A 19,317-nucleotide genomic window follows, 5' to 3' on the forward strand; every position below is an offset into this window, starting at 1 on the left:
ACATTTTCATAGACCAGTTTTTTAATAAAACCATAATTTAAATGACTATAGAAACTAAAAATCCTTTATATGATCTAATCCCACAATTATTAAAAATATTAAAAATAAAAGCAAGCATCTTTCAAAACTTTGATAAATCGCCACGCATAAAACCTCCGCCCACAGAAAATACCCATCCTCCGAGTGCAGCCAATACCTCATCCGCCCACCCCTCCCCAATCCATATCCCTCCACGTAACACACAGATACAACACGAGGTGCACGGAGTTAGCCATAGCTAGTTCTAACAGAAGGTGTCAATAGAGCAATCCAGCTACAAGAGAGGCGAGTGGGTGAGTAAGAGCGAGCTTAACTGCCCCATTTTATACTTCGGTTCATACAAACTTCACAAGACACATTTCTTTTGTTACAGGCTCTCAATCAAGCAACATCAACCATTAAATTGAAGCAACAAGACTACAACACCTTGTTATAATGACTTTGAATAGTTCCCTCTTTGAACCATGATTTTAAGCACCACAAGTAACATTCAGCCAAAGGATCATATAATATCTTACAAATATGCCAATATAATTTAAGTTCCACGGTGACACCCAAGTTCGCCAACGTTCCGGCGAGAGCATGCAAATCGGACATTCACGATCAAATAACCCAACCAACCAGGGGAACACGCTCATTCCAGTAGGAGCCTGCAAATTGTACATTCAAGATCAAATAACCTAACCAACCAGGAGAACACGCTCATTGGGTATTAAAGACTGAACAGTTCAAACCAACTAATGTCATTCACAAGTTATAAAACACAATAATTAGGTTTTTTTAATCAAATGTTCAACAAGTGTAGACTCACTTTTTTAACAGAATAACTGTACGTAGTAGTTAAATAAACTGAAGAAAATGGAAATTGCAACACCCAGAAGGAGTGGTGCTACATTGCTGCAATTGAACATGCAAGACGAGTGTTTGATTGTGATTCGATGATTACACTTTCAGGTCCCTCTGACCGCAAGTTTGGACAACAATCAATACAGGATGTGCCCACCATGAGCTGCAATACATTGATGAATTCATTGAGGCATGGAGTCAATAAGGCCCTGGATCGCTTCCTGAGGAATTGTGGCCCATGCTTGCTGCACTGCATGGGTCAGTTGTTCCAGAGTTGTGGGTGGCTGAGGACGGTTGGCCAGTTGTCGACCCATCATGTCCCCTACAGGCTCAATAGGACTGAGGTCCGGGGATCTGGTGGGCCATTCTAAGGTTGTGATGTCGTGGAGAGCTTCTCTGGAGATGCGTGCAGTGTGAACCCGGGCATTGTCCTGCTGAAATATCCCATTAGCAATGTTCGCCATCATAGGGACAACCACTGGATTGAGTACCCTATCAACGTACTGTCGAGCAGTCATAGTGCCCTCAACAAGCACTAATTGTGATTTCACATTAAAGCCAATAGCTCCCCAGACCATAATGCTTGGTATTGGCCCTGTGTGCCTCTCGACAATAAGATCTGGGCGGCCCCTCTCCCCAGTACATCGGCGCACATGATTCCAGCGATCACTGTGGGCAAGACAGAAGCGCGATTCTTCACTAAAGACGACCCTATGCCATTCGCCGACCCACGCCGATATTTCTCAACACCAGGCCAGCCTTACACATCGCTGTTGTGGGGTCAATGGAACATCTTCTGCAGGGACACGAGCTCATAAGCCAGCTGCATGCAGGCAATTACCAACTGTTTGTTGTGTAACGTAAGGTGCCACAGCTGCTCGAATTTGCGCTGTTGTTGCATGGGGTTCCATCTGGGCTGTCCGAATGATGCGGCAATCCTCTCTCACAGTTGTCTATCGCGCTGGGCCTGTGCCAAGTCTATGAGTGTGGGTACCTTCATTTGACCACTGCTGCCATACACGTTGTACCGTAGATGCCTGTCGGCCAACATGTGCAGCGACAGTCCTTAGCAATAATCCAGCCTCACACAGCACAATTATCCAAGCCCTCTCAAACGGCGACAGTTGTTGATAGCGTGCTCTTCTCTGTCATCGAGGCATGTTTGATGGGGAACACTTCACTCCACAGATTGCAAGTCAACTACGCTACACGAGAGTCCATATACTGGAGTTGATTCCTCTGTGACCAATCACGTGGGGAGACCTGTAGCAACAATATAATGGGTCTGAAACTTTGATCATTTACATATCTACATGGCATCGTTCCATATCTTGAAAATCAACACAAACGACCAATGCCTTCATGGTGTTGCAATTTCCATTTTCTTAAGTGTATTAATCATGAAATTCTTATCATTTAATTGTATGTAATCTAAATATTTTTTTATATATAGCACATTTCACCAGACAAAATAATTCAAAATCAACCAGATGTTACTACAAACCACATATTTACACAAAAACATATTTTAGTTAAAAAGAATTCATGCTAGCTTCACAATTTTAAGTATTTTATCAGTAAACAAATACCCGGGATCATGGGTATTCTCATCTTAGAAAGTAGGAACAGCGGCTGAAGATGCCTAAAAATATAGGCAAAACATGTCCCACTTAAGACATAATTATGTTAATTTTTTAAGTAAATCAATAAAAACATATTGTATTGAAAAGGTGGACTCACAAAAAAAATTAATTTAGAAAGGTACACGTTGCTCAGTAGGGACCCAACGATGAGATGTATAACTTGTAATATTACACAGAATGCAGCAGTAATCCCATCTATCGGAGATGAGTGGCTTCAGAGGGACAAATCACATCACAACAATGTAATGTTATTGTTGATCAGCTTTCGATATTGTAGGCCTTTTAAAGTTAAAAACTTCTTCACTGATCCATATTGAACTAATAGTTACAATGCTGAAAAGAGAAAGATGTTCCACCTATTCAATACAATAACACTCTTGCACAAATTAATGTAGCAACATATTTAATTTGTTATGGGACTGGTTTCGACATATGTTCCATGTCATCATTAGCCTACAAAAAACTGACAAGAAGTCAACAAAATTGTAACACTTATGACACATTTCTTGAATTAAAAATAGAAGTTCATGTTCATATATATAATTAAATACTGCATCATTTTTTAACCTCAAGATCAGCAAGAGTGCTCAAGAACCTCTACATGAACTGCTATTTTTAATTCACAAAAAATGTTCTTGCCATTTTTGTGTAGGCTGATGATGACATAGACATATGTTGAAACCAGTCTCATAACAAATTAAATATGTTGCTACATTGATTCGTGCAACAGTGTTATTGTATTGAATAGGTGGAACATTTTTCTCTTTTTAGCATTGTAATTGTAGGCCTTCACATTTAATTTTCCTCTGACTCTGGGAGACTAGAGCATCTAATGTAAAGGCAGTCCTTCCTTTTATCATGATTCTCGCACCTTCCCCTAAACAACCATTTCATCCAGCCTGAATAAAAATTATTTATAGCCTGGACTGTAGTACCTTTTTCCCAGACTTAACATACAGATCTTCATTAAAATCTGTTCACCCATTTTCTTGTCGTTCGGCATTGATATGCAGTGAGGGCATATGATGCTTGTTGATTGTGATTCGTCCATGGCATGGGGACGTAAAGCACTGAGCGGACCGCTTGGTGTTATTTGACAGGAGTAAGCAACATGCCAACACTGGGTTTCACCCTCTCCCTACCTCATTATCGTCGTCATCAACCCACATCCAAATGCGCAGGTAGCCTATGGGTGTCAAACAGAAAGACCTGCACCAGATAACTGTAACATGTTCTCGCACACTGCCGGCGCTACGGTACTGCAAACATGTATAAGACATAAATGACGGGAAATTTAATTCTATATTATTTCAGTTATATAGTAATTTTTTTTCTTTTGCAATTTGCTTTATGTTGTACCGACACAGATGGTTCTTATGGCGACGATGGGATAGGAAACGACTAGGAGTGGGAAGGAAGCGGCCATGGCCTTAATTAACGTACAGCCCCAGCATTTGCCTGGTGTGAAAATGGGAAACCACAGAAAAATCATCTTCAGGGCTGCTGACAGTGGCATTCGAACCCACTATCTCCCGGATGCAAGCGCACAGCCCTAACCGCATGCCCAACCGCCCGGTGTACTATTTATTGATAGGACCACTAATAACGTATATTTGAGAATTAAATTTTAGGCCTTCCCCCTAAACTACCACTTCTCTCAGCGTTGTTTGTTTGTCCAAACCATTGCTTACGCTATTATACAAGGCTGGGAAATACAAGGCCTCTCTAGTAGTGGAACTGGTTCCTGCTCGGGCTCATGAGATGCATCATTTTGCCGCTAGGTGCGCGCTTCTTAGTCATAAAAATGCGCGGGCGAAGCATTAATTCAAACATTCACAAGCATGTCAAGGCGTTTTTTTTACTTTTTTTTTTTTTTTTTAGCTTTCTTGAGCTAGTGCTGGTGATTATAATTTAGTGGTGGAAATTAATGACCGTGTTTACGTAATGTGAACATCGGATAAACTTGAAACAACATGATGTTCCTTATTGTAAATCAAAGAACTCATAAGGGTGTGATATTTCATTTCACAGATTTCCAAAAGACGAGGAACTAAATGGTGTCTGCAAAGTTCTCGTCAGGGAAGTAGACTGGGATCTCTGTGGAGACTTACTGTACATACCACTTTATGCAGTAGGCATTTTAAGGACTAAGATTACAGTGTGAGCACAGCACTAATAATCCTACTTCCAAACGTCATTCCATCCATATTTCAAGACTTCCCCGGGTACAAACAAACGCAATCACATACAGGAAGACCACATACGAGGAAGGCTTTAGAAGTGGGAAATGAAGCTAAACCCTACAAGAAAATTGAACTTCATGTGGAACCAAGCACATCTACAACCAGTGAAGAGAATGATCTGTACTTATCAGAGAACCATTATATAAAACCACAGCCACACAGTGTTCTATTAAACATAAAATATACTGCACTAAATTAGGTTTGAAACTGAAAAGAATAGCCAGGAAATGTAGGAAACAAAAAGCACCTATAACAAAGCAGAAAAATATATTTACCACTTTCAAAGATAGGGTGCAGCAACTCAAAAATGAAATAAGTAAACATGGATTTGACAGTCAACTAAATAAAATTACAGGACTAGCTGAACAAGGTGATTTGAAAGCAAATTTCTTGATTGAGTAATTCATACTTTTTGTAAACAAAAGTGTAAATTCAGAGAGAATACTATAAAGGTCTGCATATTACTGTGGAACAGGTTATCCACAAGCTAAACTGCCTAAGATGTCTTAATATTTTGTACCTACCACACCAAAAAACTTTAAAAACTTACATTGGCCATTCCAGAGGAGAGACAGAAATTACTTTCCCTCCATAAGTTCTAAAACTTGCTGGTCACTGGCTACGTCATTACATTTAGACAGCGATTTGATTTGTTGCACAAGATGTTTCCTTGCATGATGTCATTCCAACTCTTTATGAGTCAGCCCTCTCGGGTTTTGTTTATGGAATATCATCGCAAGGCAATCACGGAGAGATAAGGTGACGTAATTCCGTTACGACATGGGAGACTCGGAAGAATATTGCCCCACCATTAGGTAGTGAAATTTCATCACTCCTAAGAGTAAGGTTAGCTGTTCGGGTCCATATATAATTCCCGTGGTCGTGTGATTTTGTATGGATTTATAAGAAATATTTCCTTCAGTGTCCGCTGCTATTCTTTTTATTGAAACAGTGATTCACCGTAAATGCGTGTGTCGTAACCTGAAAAATAATGCCAAAAGAGAAGTCGAGTACAAGGTCGCGTCTTCAACAATATGTAGTGGAATTTAAAAGCATTTTCACTACCGATGGAAAAGTATTATTTTGCCAACCATGTGGTAAAACAGTACATGCAGATCAACGTTCTCAAGTAATCCAGCATTTGTCAGGAAATAAGCATACTGCGGCTGCTTCGCGTGTGCGTTCGCGACAATTACTAATAGCTGAACCAGCTACTTCAAATGCAGGCCCATCTAAATATTCCCAGTATTATTTAGATGTGTGCAGAGCATTTGTTTGCGCTGACATTCCTCTTGGTAAAATACATAATCCGAGACTGAGAAATTTCCTAACAAAGTGCATAAATTTTGAGCCTCCAGACGAATCCACATTAAGGAAAAACTATCTCCCAAAATGTTACGAAGAAACTTTACAGAGAATTCGGGCAGTGTGTGATAGCGAAAAACTGTGAGTGAGCATTGACAAAACCACTGATTCAAGTGGCAGAAAAGTAGGAAATGTAGTTGGTGTGTTGAAGAATGACAAAACTGCTTGCGAACATTCTTATTTGCTAGCGTGTAAAGAAATGCTTGCTGCAAACCATGTCACTGTAGCTAGGTTATTCAATGAAGCCATGCACTTACTTTGGCCAAAAGGTATAAAATACGACCATGTATTGCTTTTCCTTACTGACAGTGCAGCTTACATGAAAAAGGCAGTCGAAGGCCTGTCTGTGAGCTTTCCGAAAATGATACACGTAACTTGCGTTGTTCATGCTCTACATAGGTTATGTGAAACTGTGCGGGCTCAGTATCCTCAACTGGATAAGTTAGTGTCTAATGGCAAAATAGTCTTCATAAAAGCACCCTCAAGAATCGATCTCTTTAAATAGAAAAACCCGGATCTTGCGCTTCCTCCTCTGCCTATTGTTACGCGGTGGGGTACCTGGCTTAGCGCTGTGGTATATTACGCAGACAATTTCGAAAGTTTTGCATCCGTTGTGAATGTGCTACATAAAAACGACGCGTCGTCAATTGAGATTCTTCAAGAGATACTAAGAGACAGCTCTTTGAAAAATGATTTGGTGTTTATATCTACCAATCTAAGCTTCTTGTGTAAAACTATGGACATACTTGAAAAATCCACTAACCTGTTGTCCGAAACAGTGAAGGAAGTGCGCGCTGTTGAAAATAAATTAGATTCTCTCCCAGGTTCGCAGGTACAGGGACTGTTAAAGGTCAAATATCAAAATTTGTTCAGGAAAAACAGAGGATTTCAAACAATGTGCCAAATTTCTAATGTATTAGAGGGTGCTCATGTTGGCGAAATTGATAGCGTTATTGTTGGTGACATTCCTCTCTTTAACTATGCTCTCTGACTTCCTGTGATGTGGAGCGATCGTTTTCGCAGTATAAGGTGTTCTTTAGAGATAATCGGCATGCTTTTGTGATGGACAATTTGGAGATGACCTTTGTTGTTCACTGCAATTCTGAGACTACTTCTAGCAACTAATATTCCAGCGTGTGATGGGTGAGTACGAACTGGTACTATTTTTTCAAAGATGATAGGTTGCTTTTGCCATATTTAAGCAAATCATTACCTTTAGAAAATAACCATTTATAATATCTACTCTGGAATATCAAAAATTAATATACCATACAGCACGTTTCCATACACAGACATCATTTTTGCCTTAAAGAGCACGTTTGGTAGCACCATATTCTAATACAAAACATTATACTTATTTACTTCTTGAGCGCGAGTAGTTATGCGATATTTTTTATCACATATTTTAAAGTTTTTCAGCACATAAAAAATAAATATTTTTCACATTTTTAGCACATAAAAATCCGCTCCCTACTAATAAATTGCTCTGTATTCTGTTCAAAGGTCTTTCCACACATTACAAGATTCCTGTGTCATATTATTTTACACACAGCCTGACAGGAGATCAACTAGCCAAATTAACACGCGACGCCTTACAGGTGGTTGAACACTGTGGATTCAAAGTCGTCCGAATTGTGACAGACAATTGTCGAGTGAATGTTGCCAGGTTTCATTCCTTGTGTGGAAAGGAGGCAGATCTTGTACATCAAATTCAGCACCTATTAGATCCCAGCAGGCCTATATTTTTGAGTTTTGGTCCTAGCCATATATTAAAAAATGTAAGATCACAACACCTGAGCAGGAATTTTAATGTAAATGGTAATGTGCTAACTACAGAACATGTAAAAAAGCTGTATCACTTGCAAAAACAGTTGGTAGTGAAACCTGTGCGGAAATTAATTAGGAAAGTAGTAAATCCTACAAATCTGGAAAAAAATGAATGTTACAAGGGCTATAGTAATATTCTCGACAGACACTATTGTTGGCTTAAGGATTTTGGAGAATGTAAGCCCAGAAGAAATTGGTGACAAGAACAGCTTCAATGAAACCACAAATGTTCTTGAAATGTTTCAAACATGGCATGATATTCATGATATTTGCAACACTACACATGCCATTACTAAATAAAAAATAAATAAATTTATTTTCAGCAGTCTTGATGACAGACTCTCCTGGTTGACCAATGACTTTATTTCATACGTTGAAGCAATTCAAAAAACTTCATACAAATCCAACACATTCACAAGAGAAACATTTCAAGCTTTAGTGCTCACAACTCTGTCAAGAGCTGCATGCATCAAGTATTTGTTATCCATAAACTTTCATTACGTCTTAACCAGAAACTTCACAAGTGATGACACTGAACTCATTTTTAGTCATTTAAGGCAAAAGGGAGGATTCAGTGAAATGTTGGAAGTAAGATCATGTCTTTACGTTATGGAAGCAATAGACTGGCATCAGTACAGCTTCTAATCATGGCAGTATGGAACTTAGGAATGGTAGAAAATCTGATTTGCCTCCATTAATAAACAAGAAAAAAGTGTCAGGAGTGCAAGTGAACGGAGGCATTAAAATTCCAAACATTCCCCCTCATGTTCTACAAATTCTGGAAAATCCAGTTCAAGGTAGGCCTACTGAACTTCTGTTTACATAAGCCAGAGGAGTATGGAAATACAGGGTCATAAAATTTCATGTCATTAATTTAACAAAACATTTTTAAAAGTGCTTACAAATTATTTGATCCTCAGCAGTGATAATTACTTTTTTCTGTTTTTCAGAATCTGTAGTTACTCTGTTATCAATTTCAATGGTAATGATAGCTGGATATTTGATACATGTAGCAGAAGAAGAAACTAGCTGTGACAGTTGTATACCTGCAACTCATAGTCCTGCAGTATGCTTAATCCGTTTTCAAGACAGGGGAGGGTTAAGGTACCCTAACACTTTCTTCAGGGCTTTGATACAAATGAGTTACAATTTTGTTATTGAAGCAGTACACTATCTACTGATCTGTACCCACTACTTGTAAGACAGGTTTTTAAGGGAACTCATGTGCAAGACCTGCAGTAATGAAACATTGCCACTATTGTTGCTGCAGAAATTATTCAATCTGTGTTGGACAATACTGCAAGGAATATTTCATCAAAGTGCCAAATATTCTGAATCTGAACCAAAAACCTTTGAACAGAAAAGCATTAAAGCTAAGTTAGGCTAGGCAGTGATGTAAGATTCAAACGGTGACTCTGAACTGGAGGCCAATTACAAAGACTACATTTAAGTAGTAGCTTTTACTTATGTACAAACTGACTACATATTTCCCAAACAATGTAAAACACCTTTGTACATATGTATAAATTTGTGCTGACTGTGAGTCCATACGACAACGACTCATAACCTCAAGATAATGATGTTAACACAAGTTTCCAATAAGATATGTTAACATCATATTGATGGATTATTTGCATTTGCATTTGCAAGCCTATGAATATATTGAAGCCCCTTTTACCATTAGTGATGCTGTTATATGGGTCAACATTTTTTATAGCAACAGGGTTCCACGGACTACATGTAATCATTGGAACAACATTCCTCCTCATTTGTTTATTACCGAGCTCGATAGCTGCAGTCGCTTAAGTGCGGCCAGTATCCAGTAATCGGAAGATAGTGGGTTCGAGCCCCACTGTCGGCAGCCCTGAAGATGGTTTTCCGTGGTTTCCCATTTTCACACCAGGCAAATGCTGGGGCTGTACCTTAATTAAGGCCACGGCCGCTCCCTTCCACTTCCTAGGTCTTTCCTATCCCATCGTCGCCATAAGACCTATCTGTGTCGGTGCGACGTAAAGCAAATAGCATTTGTTTATTACAACATTTAATATGTCATTTCACAATTAATCATCACTTTGGATTTGAACAACAAACATGGATCACAAGCAACATTCAGAACACGTGGTTTCTCCATAAGTATCATAATTAGCTATATATTAGTGAATTTCCACAAGCACTTGTCACAAGATCCATGCTGAACATAGGAAGACATTCAAAACTTGCGTCTCAGAAAGGCGATCCCAGCGGGAGGACTGAAAACTAAATTCGGTGACCCCACTTTTCATCGCTCTTTTCCCAGCCTTGTATAATAGCATAAGCAACAGTACAACCCTTACCCCGTTTCTCTGCGGGGTCGAGTATGAGGTGAGATGAACTTGTCGTGGCAGGTTTCTGTGACCGGATGCCCTTCCTCCCGTCAACCTGATCAGAGAAGATAATGAGATGAAATGAATAATGTGGCATATGATAGTAGAAAGGGAGAGGGGGGAAACCCGGTACCAGCACACAACCTACTTCTGTCGAATAGCACCAAGGGGTCTGCTCAAAGCTTAACGTCGATATCGGACAGATGAATCACCATGAACAGCAGCATATGCCCTCACTCCATATGAGCACTAAGGAGAGATATGGAATTTAATGTAGGCTTTTGGCACGCAATCTAGTGATTAAAAATTGCATACCACCACCTCCCCTACCCTGCCGTGAATACAATGATTTATAGCCTAGATGGTAGTGCCTCATTCCCCAATGTTACACACCGCTTTTCATTCAATTCTCTTCAGCCATTGTCTCATGATGCCCGTACATACATACATAATGGAAAATTAAAAAGTGCATTTCCTTCCTACTGTGTACACGACTGATGCAGAAATACCATACTTTTAAAATTCTGAACAATGTACAGACAACTCTTATTTTATATAATATTGTTGCTTCACTGAAATCTTTGAAATCAATTACAAAAATCTTTCCATGTACACAAAGCCAGGCGGGTAAAGGCTAGCCAGAAATAAATCTTTAAGAGACTGTTCAAAGAAATTTATACATACCAAAGAGTGTGTCAACATATCATCCTCTGGATCAGAAAGTTTTGGTCTCTGAATATCGACAGGAGCAGGACTCTCAGCTATCAGTCTCCGAGGCGCACTTTCAGCTGGGTGAGAAGTTGATGGCGATATCATGGCTTCCTCTAACAGCTTTATTTTCTTTAAGGGACGTTTTCTTTCATGTTCCAAATGCTCCAAGTCCTTTTCTAACTGCCGTTTAGCATTAATTTGGAAATCCAGTTTACTTTGTGAAGTTTGGTATTCCAGGAAAAACATAGCTAACATTCCCAATTCTATCACTCCATTAAGAATATTTCCTTTCTCTTCAGTCATAGACTTCATCTCCCTTTGCATAAAAATTAAAACACAAGTAAATGCACAATCGATGAAAGAAAATAATATCTGTACAATTTCAACAATTATTTTATGACTTAAAACTGACATTCACTATACCCTTAGTGTTGCCAATTAAAAAAAAAAAATACTGACAATACTAGGAAGTTAAAAGTACTGCTATCTTCTGAAGAAATTATAAAATACGAATGCAAAAATGCTTCCCAGGAGATCTATCATTATGAAAGGCACAGTTCAATTTATCATATTTATAAAGACAGGTATGAATGGAAAATCTTTTCAGGAACAAGTGGAAGTTAGAAAAAGAAAAGTAAGTTTTTTCTGAATATAACACGATACTCAATGGAAACTGTATTATCACACAGAGGAGGTACATTAAGACTGAGGTTTTTACATACATACATACATACATACATACATACATACATACATACATACATACATACATACATACATACATACATAATCATTATAAACTGTTATGCCTTTCAGCGTTCAGTCTGCAAGCCTCTGTGAATTTACTAAACGTCGCCACAATCCTCGATTTGCAAATAGTGTTGTGGCCTCATTTAGTTCTATACCTCTTATCTTTAAATCATTAGAAACCAAGTCTAACCATTGTCGTCTTGGTCTACCTCTACTTCTCTCACCCTCCATAGCAGAGTCCATTATTCTCCTAGGTAACCTATCCTCCTCCATTCGCCTCACATGACCCCACCACTGAAGCCAGTTTATGCGTACAGCTTTATCCATCGAGTTCATTCCTAAATTAGCCTTTATCTCCTCATTCCGAGTACCCACCTGTCATTGTTCCCACCTGTTTGTACCAGCAATCATTCTTGCTACTTCCATGTCTGTTACTTCTAACTTATGAATAAGATATCCTGAGTCCACCCAGCTTTCACTCACGTAAAGAAAAGTTGGTCTGAAAACAGACCGATATAAAGATAGTTTCGTCTGAGGGCTGACTTCCTTCTTACAGAATACTGTTGATCGCAACTGCGAGCTCACTGCATTAGCTTTACGACACCTTGATTCAATCTCACTAACCATATTACCATCCTGGGAGAACACACAATCTAAATACTTGAAATTATCGACCTGTTCTAGCTTTGTATCACCAATATGACATTCAATTCTGTTGAATTTCTTACCTACTGACATCAATTTAGTCTTCGAGAGGCTAATTTTCATATCATACTCATTGCACCTATTTTCAAGTTCCAAGATATTACACTGCAGGCTTTCGGCACAATCTGCCATTAAGACCAAGTTGTCAGCATAGGCCAGACTGCTTACTACATTTCCACCTAACTGAATCCGTCCCTGCCATTTTATACCTTTCAGCAGATGATCCATGTAAACTACGAACAGCAAAGGTGAAAGTTACAGCCTTGTCTAACCCCTGTAAGTAACCTGAACCAAGAACTCATTCTACCATCAATTCTCACTGTAGCCCAATTGTCAACATAAATGCCTTTGATTGATTTTAATAATCTACCTTTAATTCCATAGTCCCCCAGTATGGCGAACATCTTTTCCCTCGGTAGCCTGCCATATGCGTTTTCTAGATCTACGAAACATAAACAAAACTGCCTATTCCTCTCGTAGCATTTTTCAATTACCTGGTGCATACTTGAAATCTGATCCTGACAGCCTCTCTGTGGTCTGAAACCACACTGGTTTTCATCCAACTTACTCTCAACGACTGATCGCACCCTCCCTTCCAAGATGCCAGTGAATACTTTGCCTGGTATACTAATCAATGAGATACCTTGATAGTTGTTGCAATCCTTCCTGTTCCCTAGCTTATAGATAGGTGCAATCACTGCTTTTGTCCAATCTGAAGGTAACTTACCAACACTCCATGCTAATTTTACTACTCTATGAAGCCATTTTATCCCTGCCTTCCCACTATACTTCACCATTTCAGGTCTAATTTCATCTATTCCTGCTGCCTTATGACAATGGAGTTTATTTACCATCCTTGCCACTTCCTCAAGCATAATTTCACCAACATCATCTTCATCCTCCCCATGAGCTGGGCTGTTCGCAACACCACCAGGATGATTTCCTTTTACACTGAGAAGATGTTCAAAATATTCCCTCCACCTCTCCAGTGATTCCCTGGGAACTATTATGAGTTCACCTGAATTACTCAAAACACTGCTCATTTCCTTTTTCCCTCCCTTCCTAAGATTCTTTATTACTGTCGAGAAAGGTTTCCCTACTGCTTGACCTAGCCTTTCCAGGTTGTTACCAAAATCTTCCCATGACTTCTTTTTGGATTCAACAACTATTTGTTTCGCTCTGTTTCTTTCATCTACGTACAAATCCCTGTCTGCCTCTGCCCTTGTTTGGATCCATTTCTGATAAGCCTTCTTTTTACATTTTCAAGCTGCTCTCACTTCATCATTCCACCATGATGTTCGCCTTTTCCCATCTTTACACACAGTTGTTCCTAGGCATTCCCTTGCTGTTCCTACTAAAGCATCCCTGTATGCCACCCATTCACTTTCTATATCCTGAACCTGCTTACTGTCTACTGTTTGAAACTTCTCACTAATCACATCCATGTACTTCTGTCTAATTTCCTCATCCTGGAGATTTTCTACCCTTATTCGTTTGCAGACAGACTTCACTTTCTCTACCCTAGGCCTAGAGATACTTAGTTCACTACAGATCAGATAGTGGTCTGTATCATCAAAAAATCCGCGGAAAACTCGCACATTCCTAACAAATTTCCTGAATTCGAAGTCTGTTAAGATATAGTCTATGATGGATCTGGTACCCCTAGCCTCCCATGTGTAGCGGTGAATAGCCTTATGCTTGAAGAATGTATTCGTAACAGCTAAACCCATACTAGCACAGAAGTCCAGCAAACGCTTCCCATTCCCATTAGCTTCCATATCTTCCCCACATTTACCAATCACCCTTTCGTATCCTTCAGTTCTATTCCCAACTCTCGCATTGAAATCGCCCATTAGCACTATTGTATCCTTGCTGTTGACACTGACGACGATGTCACTCAATGCTTCATAAAACTTGTCAACTTCATCCTCATCTGCACCCTCACATGGTGAATACACAGACACAATTCTAGTCCTAATTCCTCCAACTGACAAATCTACCCACATCATTCACTCATTTACGTGCCTAACAGAAACTATGTTGCGTGCAATGGTATTCCTGATAAACAAGCCTACCCCATACTCTGCCCTTCCGTTCCTAACACCCGTCAAGTACACTTTATAATCTCCTATCTCTTCCTCGTTATCTCCCCTTACCCGAATATCACTTACTCCTAGCACATCCAGATGCATCCTCTTTGCTGACTCAGCCAGTTCTACTTCCTTTCTTCCATAAGCCCCATTAATATTGATAGCTCCCCATCGAATTCCATTTCGTTCGCCAAGTTGTTTCCAAGGAGTCCCTCGCCTGTCAAATGGGAGTGGGACTCCGTTACTCCCATAGGTCCGAGGCTTGCTTAAAATGTTCTGAGCTCGGTAAATTCACGAAGTAGGATGCTACCCTACTTGCACATAGTCCAAGTGAGGATCTCTCCTCTAACGGGTTATGGACCACCGGTGAATTGTATAGTCCTAGTCGCCTGAGCACAAGGAGGGCCATGACTCAGAATATGTCCGAGATGCTCACTCCCATTCCATAGCAACTGGTATCCCGACTCCCAGGACCACTTACTAGGCCACTCAGCCGTTGTCCATGGATTACGAACTAGGATGTGAGTACAGTAACCACAAACATGAACCATCTAAGTTTTTTAATTCCTCGAAAAATTAGGGTAGGTAATGATATAAGATTTTGTATGCTGAATGGATGTATAAAGAACTGTACCAAATTTCACCAATATAGATCTACTGGTTTCTTAAATATTAGCCATTATTGTCCAATATGTATATGAAAATTACAGTATTCAAATACTGCAAAAGTCATTAGCGTCAAACCACACAGGTCGATCAATTTTTAATACATATGTTTTACCTCATTCTTCATGCCTACCTCGTTAAGATGTCTAGGTTGTAGGGTCTGACAATGTGGTTAGCCGGTTCAAGTCTGCAGGTGGGAAAAATTTTCTAAACCAGAATGTTGGCCAGCAAGGTAGGAGGGGAGGTGGTATACATTTTATAATCACAATCTTCCATGTATAAATGAATGAATATGTGCATTTCCAAGCATGGTATGCAAATTTTCAAGTTAACAGTATCAGATTTATAACATGATGATGATGATGATGATGATGATGATGATGATGATGATGATGATGATGATGATGATGATGATGCTTGTTGTTTAATGGGGCCTAAGATCTAGGTCATCGGACCCTAATGGCACAAAATGAGATGAAATGTAATGACAAATTAAAAGTCCGAAATCCTCCACTGACCGGAATGAAGACCAATTGCGTACCAGAGGTAAAATACCAAGTTATTTCTAGGTGCAACATTCCATCATGCATATGGAAGTGCAACATATGTACGAAATACAGTAGAGAATGCTTCCCTGATCTCCACAAGCACAAGAGATGATGTCCATTCCATTGTAATCATGATAGGAGATGTTACAGTCATCAATATGTACAAACCTCTTGCTACCACATGGCCAGCACATGTCATTCAACCCTACCCTCACCCAACTGTCTATCTAGGTGATTTTAACAGTCACCATGAGCAATGAGGATATTCTGTGACTGATTTCAACGGGGACGCTTTGACTTCGTGAGCTGAAGAGCACAATTTCCATCTTCTTTATGACTCTAAAGATTGGCGTACTTTCAGATCAGCTGCTTGGAGGAGAGAGTATAATCCTGATTTATGCTATGTGTCTACCGACTACAACACTATACCTCTACCAACCATGCGAAGAGTTCCCCCTGATTTTCCCCATAGCCAAAATCGACCAGTTGTAGTGGAAATTGGAATTAAAGTTCCAATAGTATTCTCAACTCCTCATCCACGCTGGAACTTTCAGAGAGCAAATTGGATTGGCTATGCTGAACACCTTGATAAGTACCTAATTTGGATACCACCTGTAAAAGACAACTACGAGAGATGTATTGGTGCTATAAAAAGCACAGCAAAGAAGTTTATACCAAGAGGCTACCGAAAGGAATATATCCCTGGTTGTAATGAAAACAGTGATGTTCTCTACCAAGAGTTCCTTACAACTGGTGACCCGTGCATAGCAGATGAATTACTCCACAGTCTGGATGCTGCTCGCAGGCAGAAATGGACAGAAACAGTTGAAAGCCTTGACTTCAAATGCTCAAGTCGAAAAGCATGGTCCATTCTAAGAAAGCTAGGTGGGGGCTGTCGGGTATATCAAATTAGTTCTCCAGTAACTCCTGATGTGGTTGCAGCACAGATTGTGAATAATTCACAAGCGCCAGAAGATTGGGATCATACTATATGGATAAAACGTGAACTGAAAACATTGAGGGCAACCAATCCAGAAGAGAGTACTTCCAAGCCATTCACTCCAGAAGATATATATATAAAATGCCTTACAAGGTATGAAGTCAGGCAAAGCCCCTGGGTTTGATGGCATTTACCCTGAATTTTTGATACACTGTGGAAAATATGCTAGAATATGGCTTGCTAAATTCTGCTCTGACATCCTGCAGAGAGGGTCTATCCCTCGGCTTATGAAACGGACAAAGATCCTTGCTATCCTACAACCAGGAAAATCTAACGATCAACCCAAAACTTACCGTCCAATTGCTCTTCTGAGCACAGTATACAAACTCCTGGAAAGGCTAATCTATAACAGAATTAGTTCCATCATTTTTCAGAATTTGCCTGTTGAACAAGCAGGGTTCCAACCAAACCGTAGCTGTACAGATCAGGTTTTGTCACTAACAACATTTATTGAGGCTGGCTTTCAAAAACAACTGAAAACCTCTGTGACATTTATTGATTTGACTGCAGCTTGTGATACTGTGTGGAAACAAGGACTTATCTGCAAACTACTATGCGTTTTGCCATGTAAGAAGATTGCACGACTCATTGCTAGCATGCTCACCAAGAGGAAGTCTCGTGTAATACTGGGAAATGGCACTAGCACTGAGAAAACTCTAAACAATGGTCTTTCCCAAGGTTCTGTATTAGCTCCTCTGCTTTTCAATCTGTACATAGCTGATATGCCTGAAACTAGCTCTAGGAAATTCAGATATGCTGATGATTGGGCTCTGGCAGTACATGATAAATTCATGGAAAACACTGAAGAAACACTGACAGCTGATCTTACCACCCTGGGACAGTACTTTTGCAAATAGAAATTACAACCAAATCCAAATAAAAGTGAAGTTACATGTTTTCACCTTAGAAACAAAATGGCCAATCATGAACTGAAGGTTCAGTTTGAGAACACTTGTCTTGCCCACAACAGATATCCACAACATCTAGCGATTACTCTTGACAGAACTCTGTCCTTCAAGAAACATGTTCAGAATACGGCTGCTAAATATATTACGATAAAGGGATCATTAGCATCTACCCTACGGTCTTCAGCTCTTGGTCTTGTGTACTCTGCTGCAGAATACGGCTCATCGATATGGCTGAACAGCAGTCACACCAAATTAATTGACACTCAGCTGAATCACACTATGCATATATCAGGACAATTAGATCTACTCCCACTTTCTGGCTACTTGTTCTATTCCATATTCCACCACCTCACCTCCGTCGAGAAAATGCTCTCCTACGAGATTATAAGAAAATAACTAACAACAGTCAGTTGCCAATCAATGGTGACATGAATGATGCTCTTATTAACAGGCTAAAATCTAGACACCCACCTGTTAGAACAGCGAGAAACCTATCAGACGCTAACTTTGATCTGCTTCAGGCCTGGAAGCAAATATGGATATCCAGTGCTCCACCAGAATATCACAATCTACCATGGCTGAAAAACAAACCAGAGGGTTTTGATCTTCCACGGAAGACCTGGACACCCATCAACAGGATTTGCACTGGCCATGGCAGATGTGCCGACTCCCTCCATAAATGGGGAATACTTAATTCGGCGGCGTGTAGTTGTGGTGTTGTGAAGCAAACAGTTCGGCACATTGTGGAGCAGTGTCCTCCCACTGCCTACCAGGGAAACCCAAGAGACTTTTTTCTGCTCTCACCCTTGTGTGTTGACTATGTAAATAATTTGAACCTGTAAATACTTCAAATTGTAAATATTAGTCATTACTACTGTATTTATATGTAATGTGATGTTTTAGCCATACGCTAAATAAATAAATAAATAAATAAATAAATTAGGAATTCTGCCTTTAGAATATGGTACCAAACTAAGATGATGAAAGCAAGAGAAGAGTATCAGTCAAAAAAGAAAGAAGCAAAAAGGGTGGTGGCAGCAGAAGATAAGAGAAAGTGGATGGAAGAGTGGACCTAGATGATGATGAAAGAAGATAGTGAAGGTAGTAAAAAAAAACCAGTATTATCTGGAATGGATAAAAGAGAAGAAAACATATGAGGCAATCCGTTCCAAAACTAGTCTTATCCGCCATAATAAATAAAATTCCTTTTAAAAAGGAGAATTTTAAAAAAATCCACCTTAGTTAATACAATTTTAAGATAAAAATTTTCTACTTTTCAAGGGAATTTGATGTATTATACATCATCAATACAGAACACTGTGAATATGAGATTTTTCATGAAAAGCCAAAAAATGTATAATTTTTGTAATACAAGTCTCAGTTATTTAATTGTATTACCATGCATTCATGTCAAAGCAGTGTTCTCCCTAGGACCTTTTTACTGGGCGCACTGCTCTGCCGTTTTTAGACTGCCCGGCTAACATAACCTAGATTTGTGTTATTTACATAATATTAATACATATTTTAATCACTGAGTGCTCCAAATTAAAGTGTATATACTGCAAACTGTTTATTTAAATTATAAATGTCCATTAATGTTAGCATAATTACAT

The 19,317-nt window shown here is 39.4% G+C and overlaps 1 protein-coding gene across 1 annotated transcript in view; it reads right to left on the reverse strand.

Moving 5' to 3' along the window:
* LOC136884799 (E3 ubiquitin-protein ligase TRAIP) overlaps positions 1-19,317 on the reverse strand; it is a 164,142-nt gene that overhangs the window by 35,102 nt on the left and 109,723 nt on the right. Inside the window, exon 6 of the mRNA XM_068229982.1 lies at positions 11,011-11,353. Within this exon, the coding sequence (XP_068086083.1) occupies positions 11,011-11,353 (343 nt within the window). The remainder of the gene's footprint in view (positions 1-11,010; positions 11,354-19,317) is intronic.

Source organism: Anabrus simplex, chromosome 13 (genome assembly GCF_040414725.1).
Source record: "Anabrus simplex isolate iqAnaSimp1 chromosome 13, ASM4041472v1, whole genome shotgun sequence".
Lineage (NCBI taxonomy): Eukaryota > Metazoa > Arthropoda > Insecta > Orthoptera > Tettigoniidae > Anabrus > Anabrus simplex.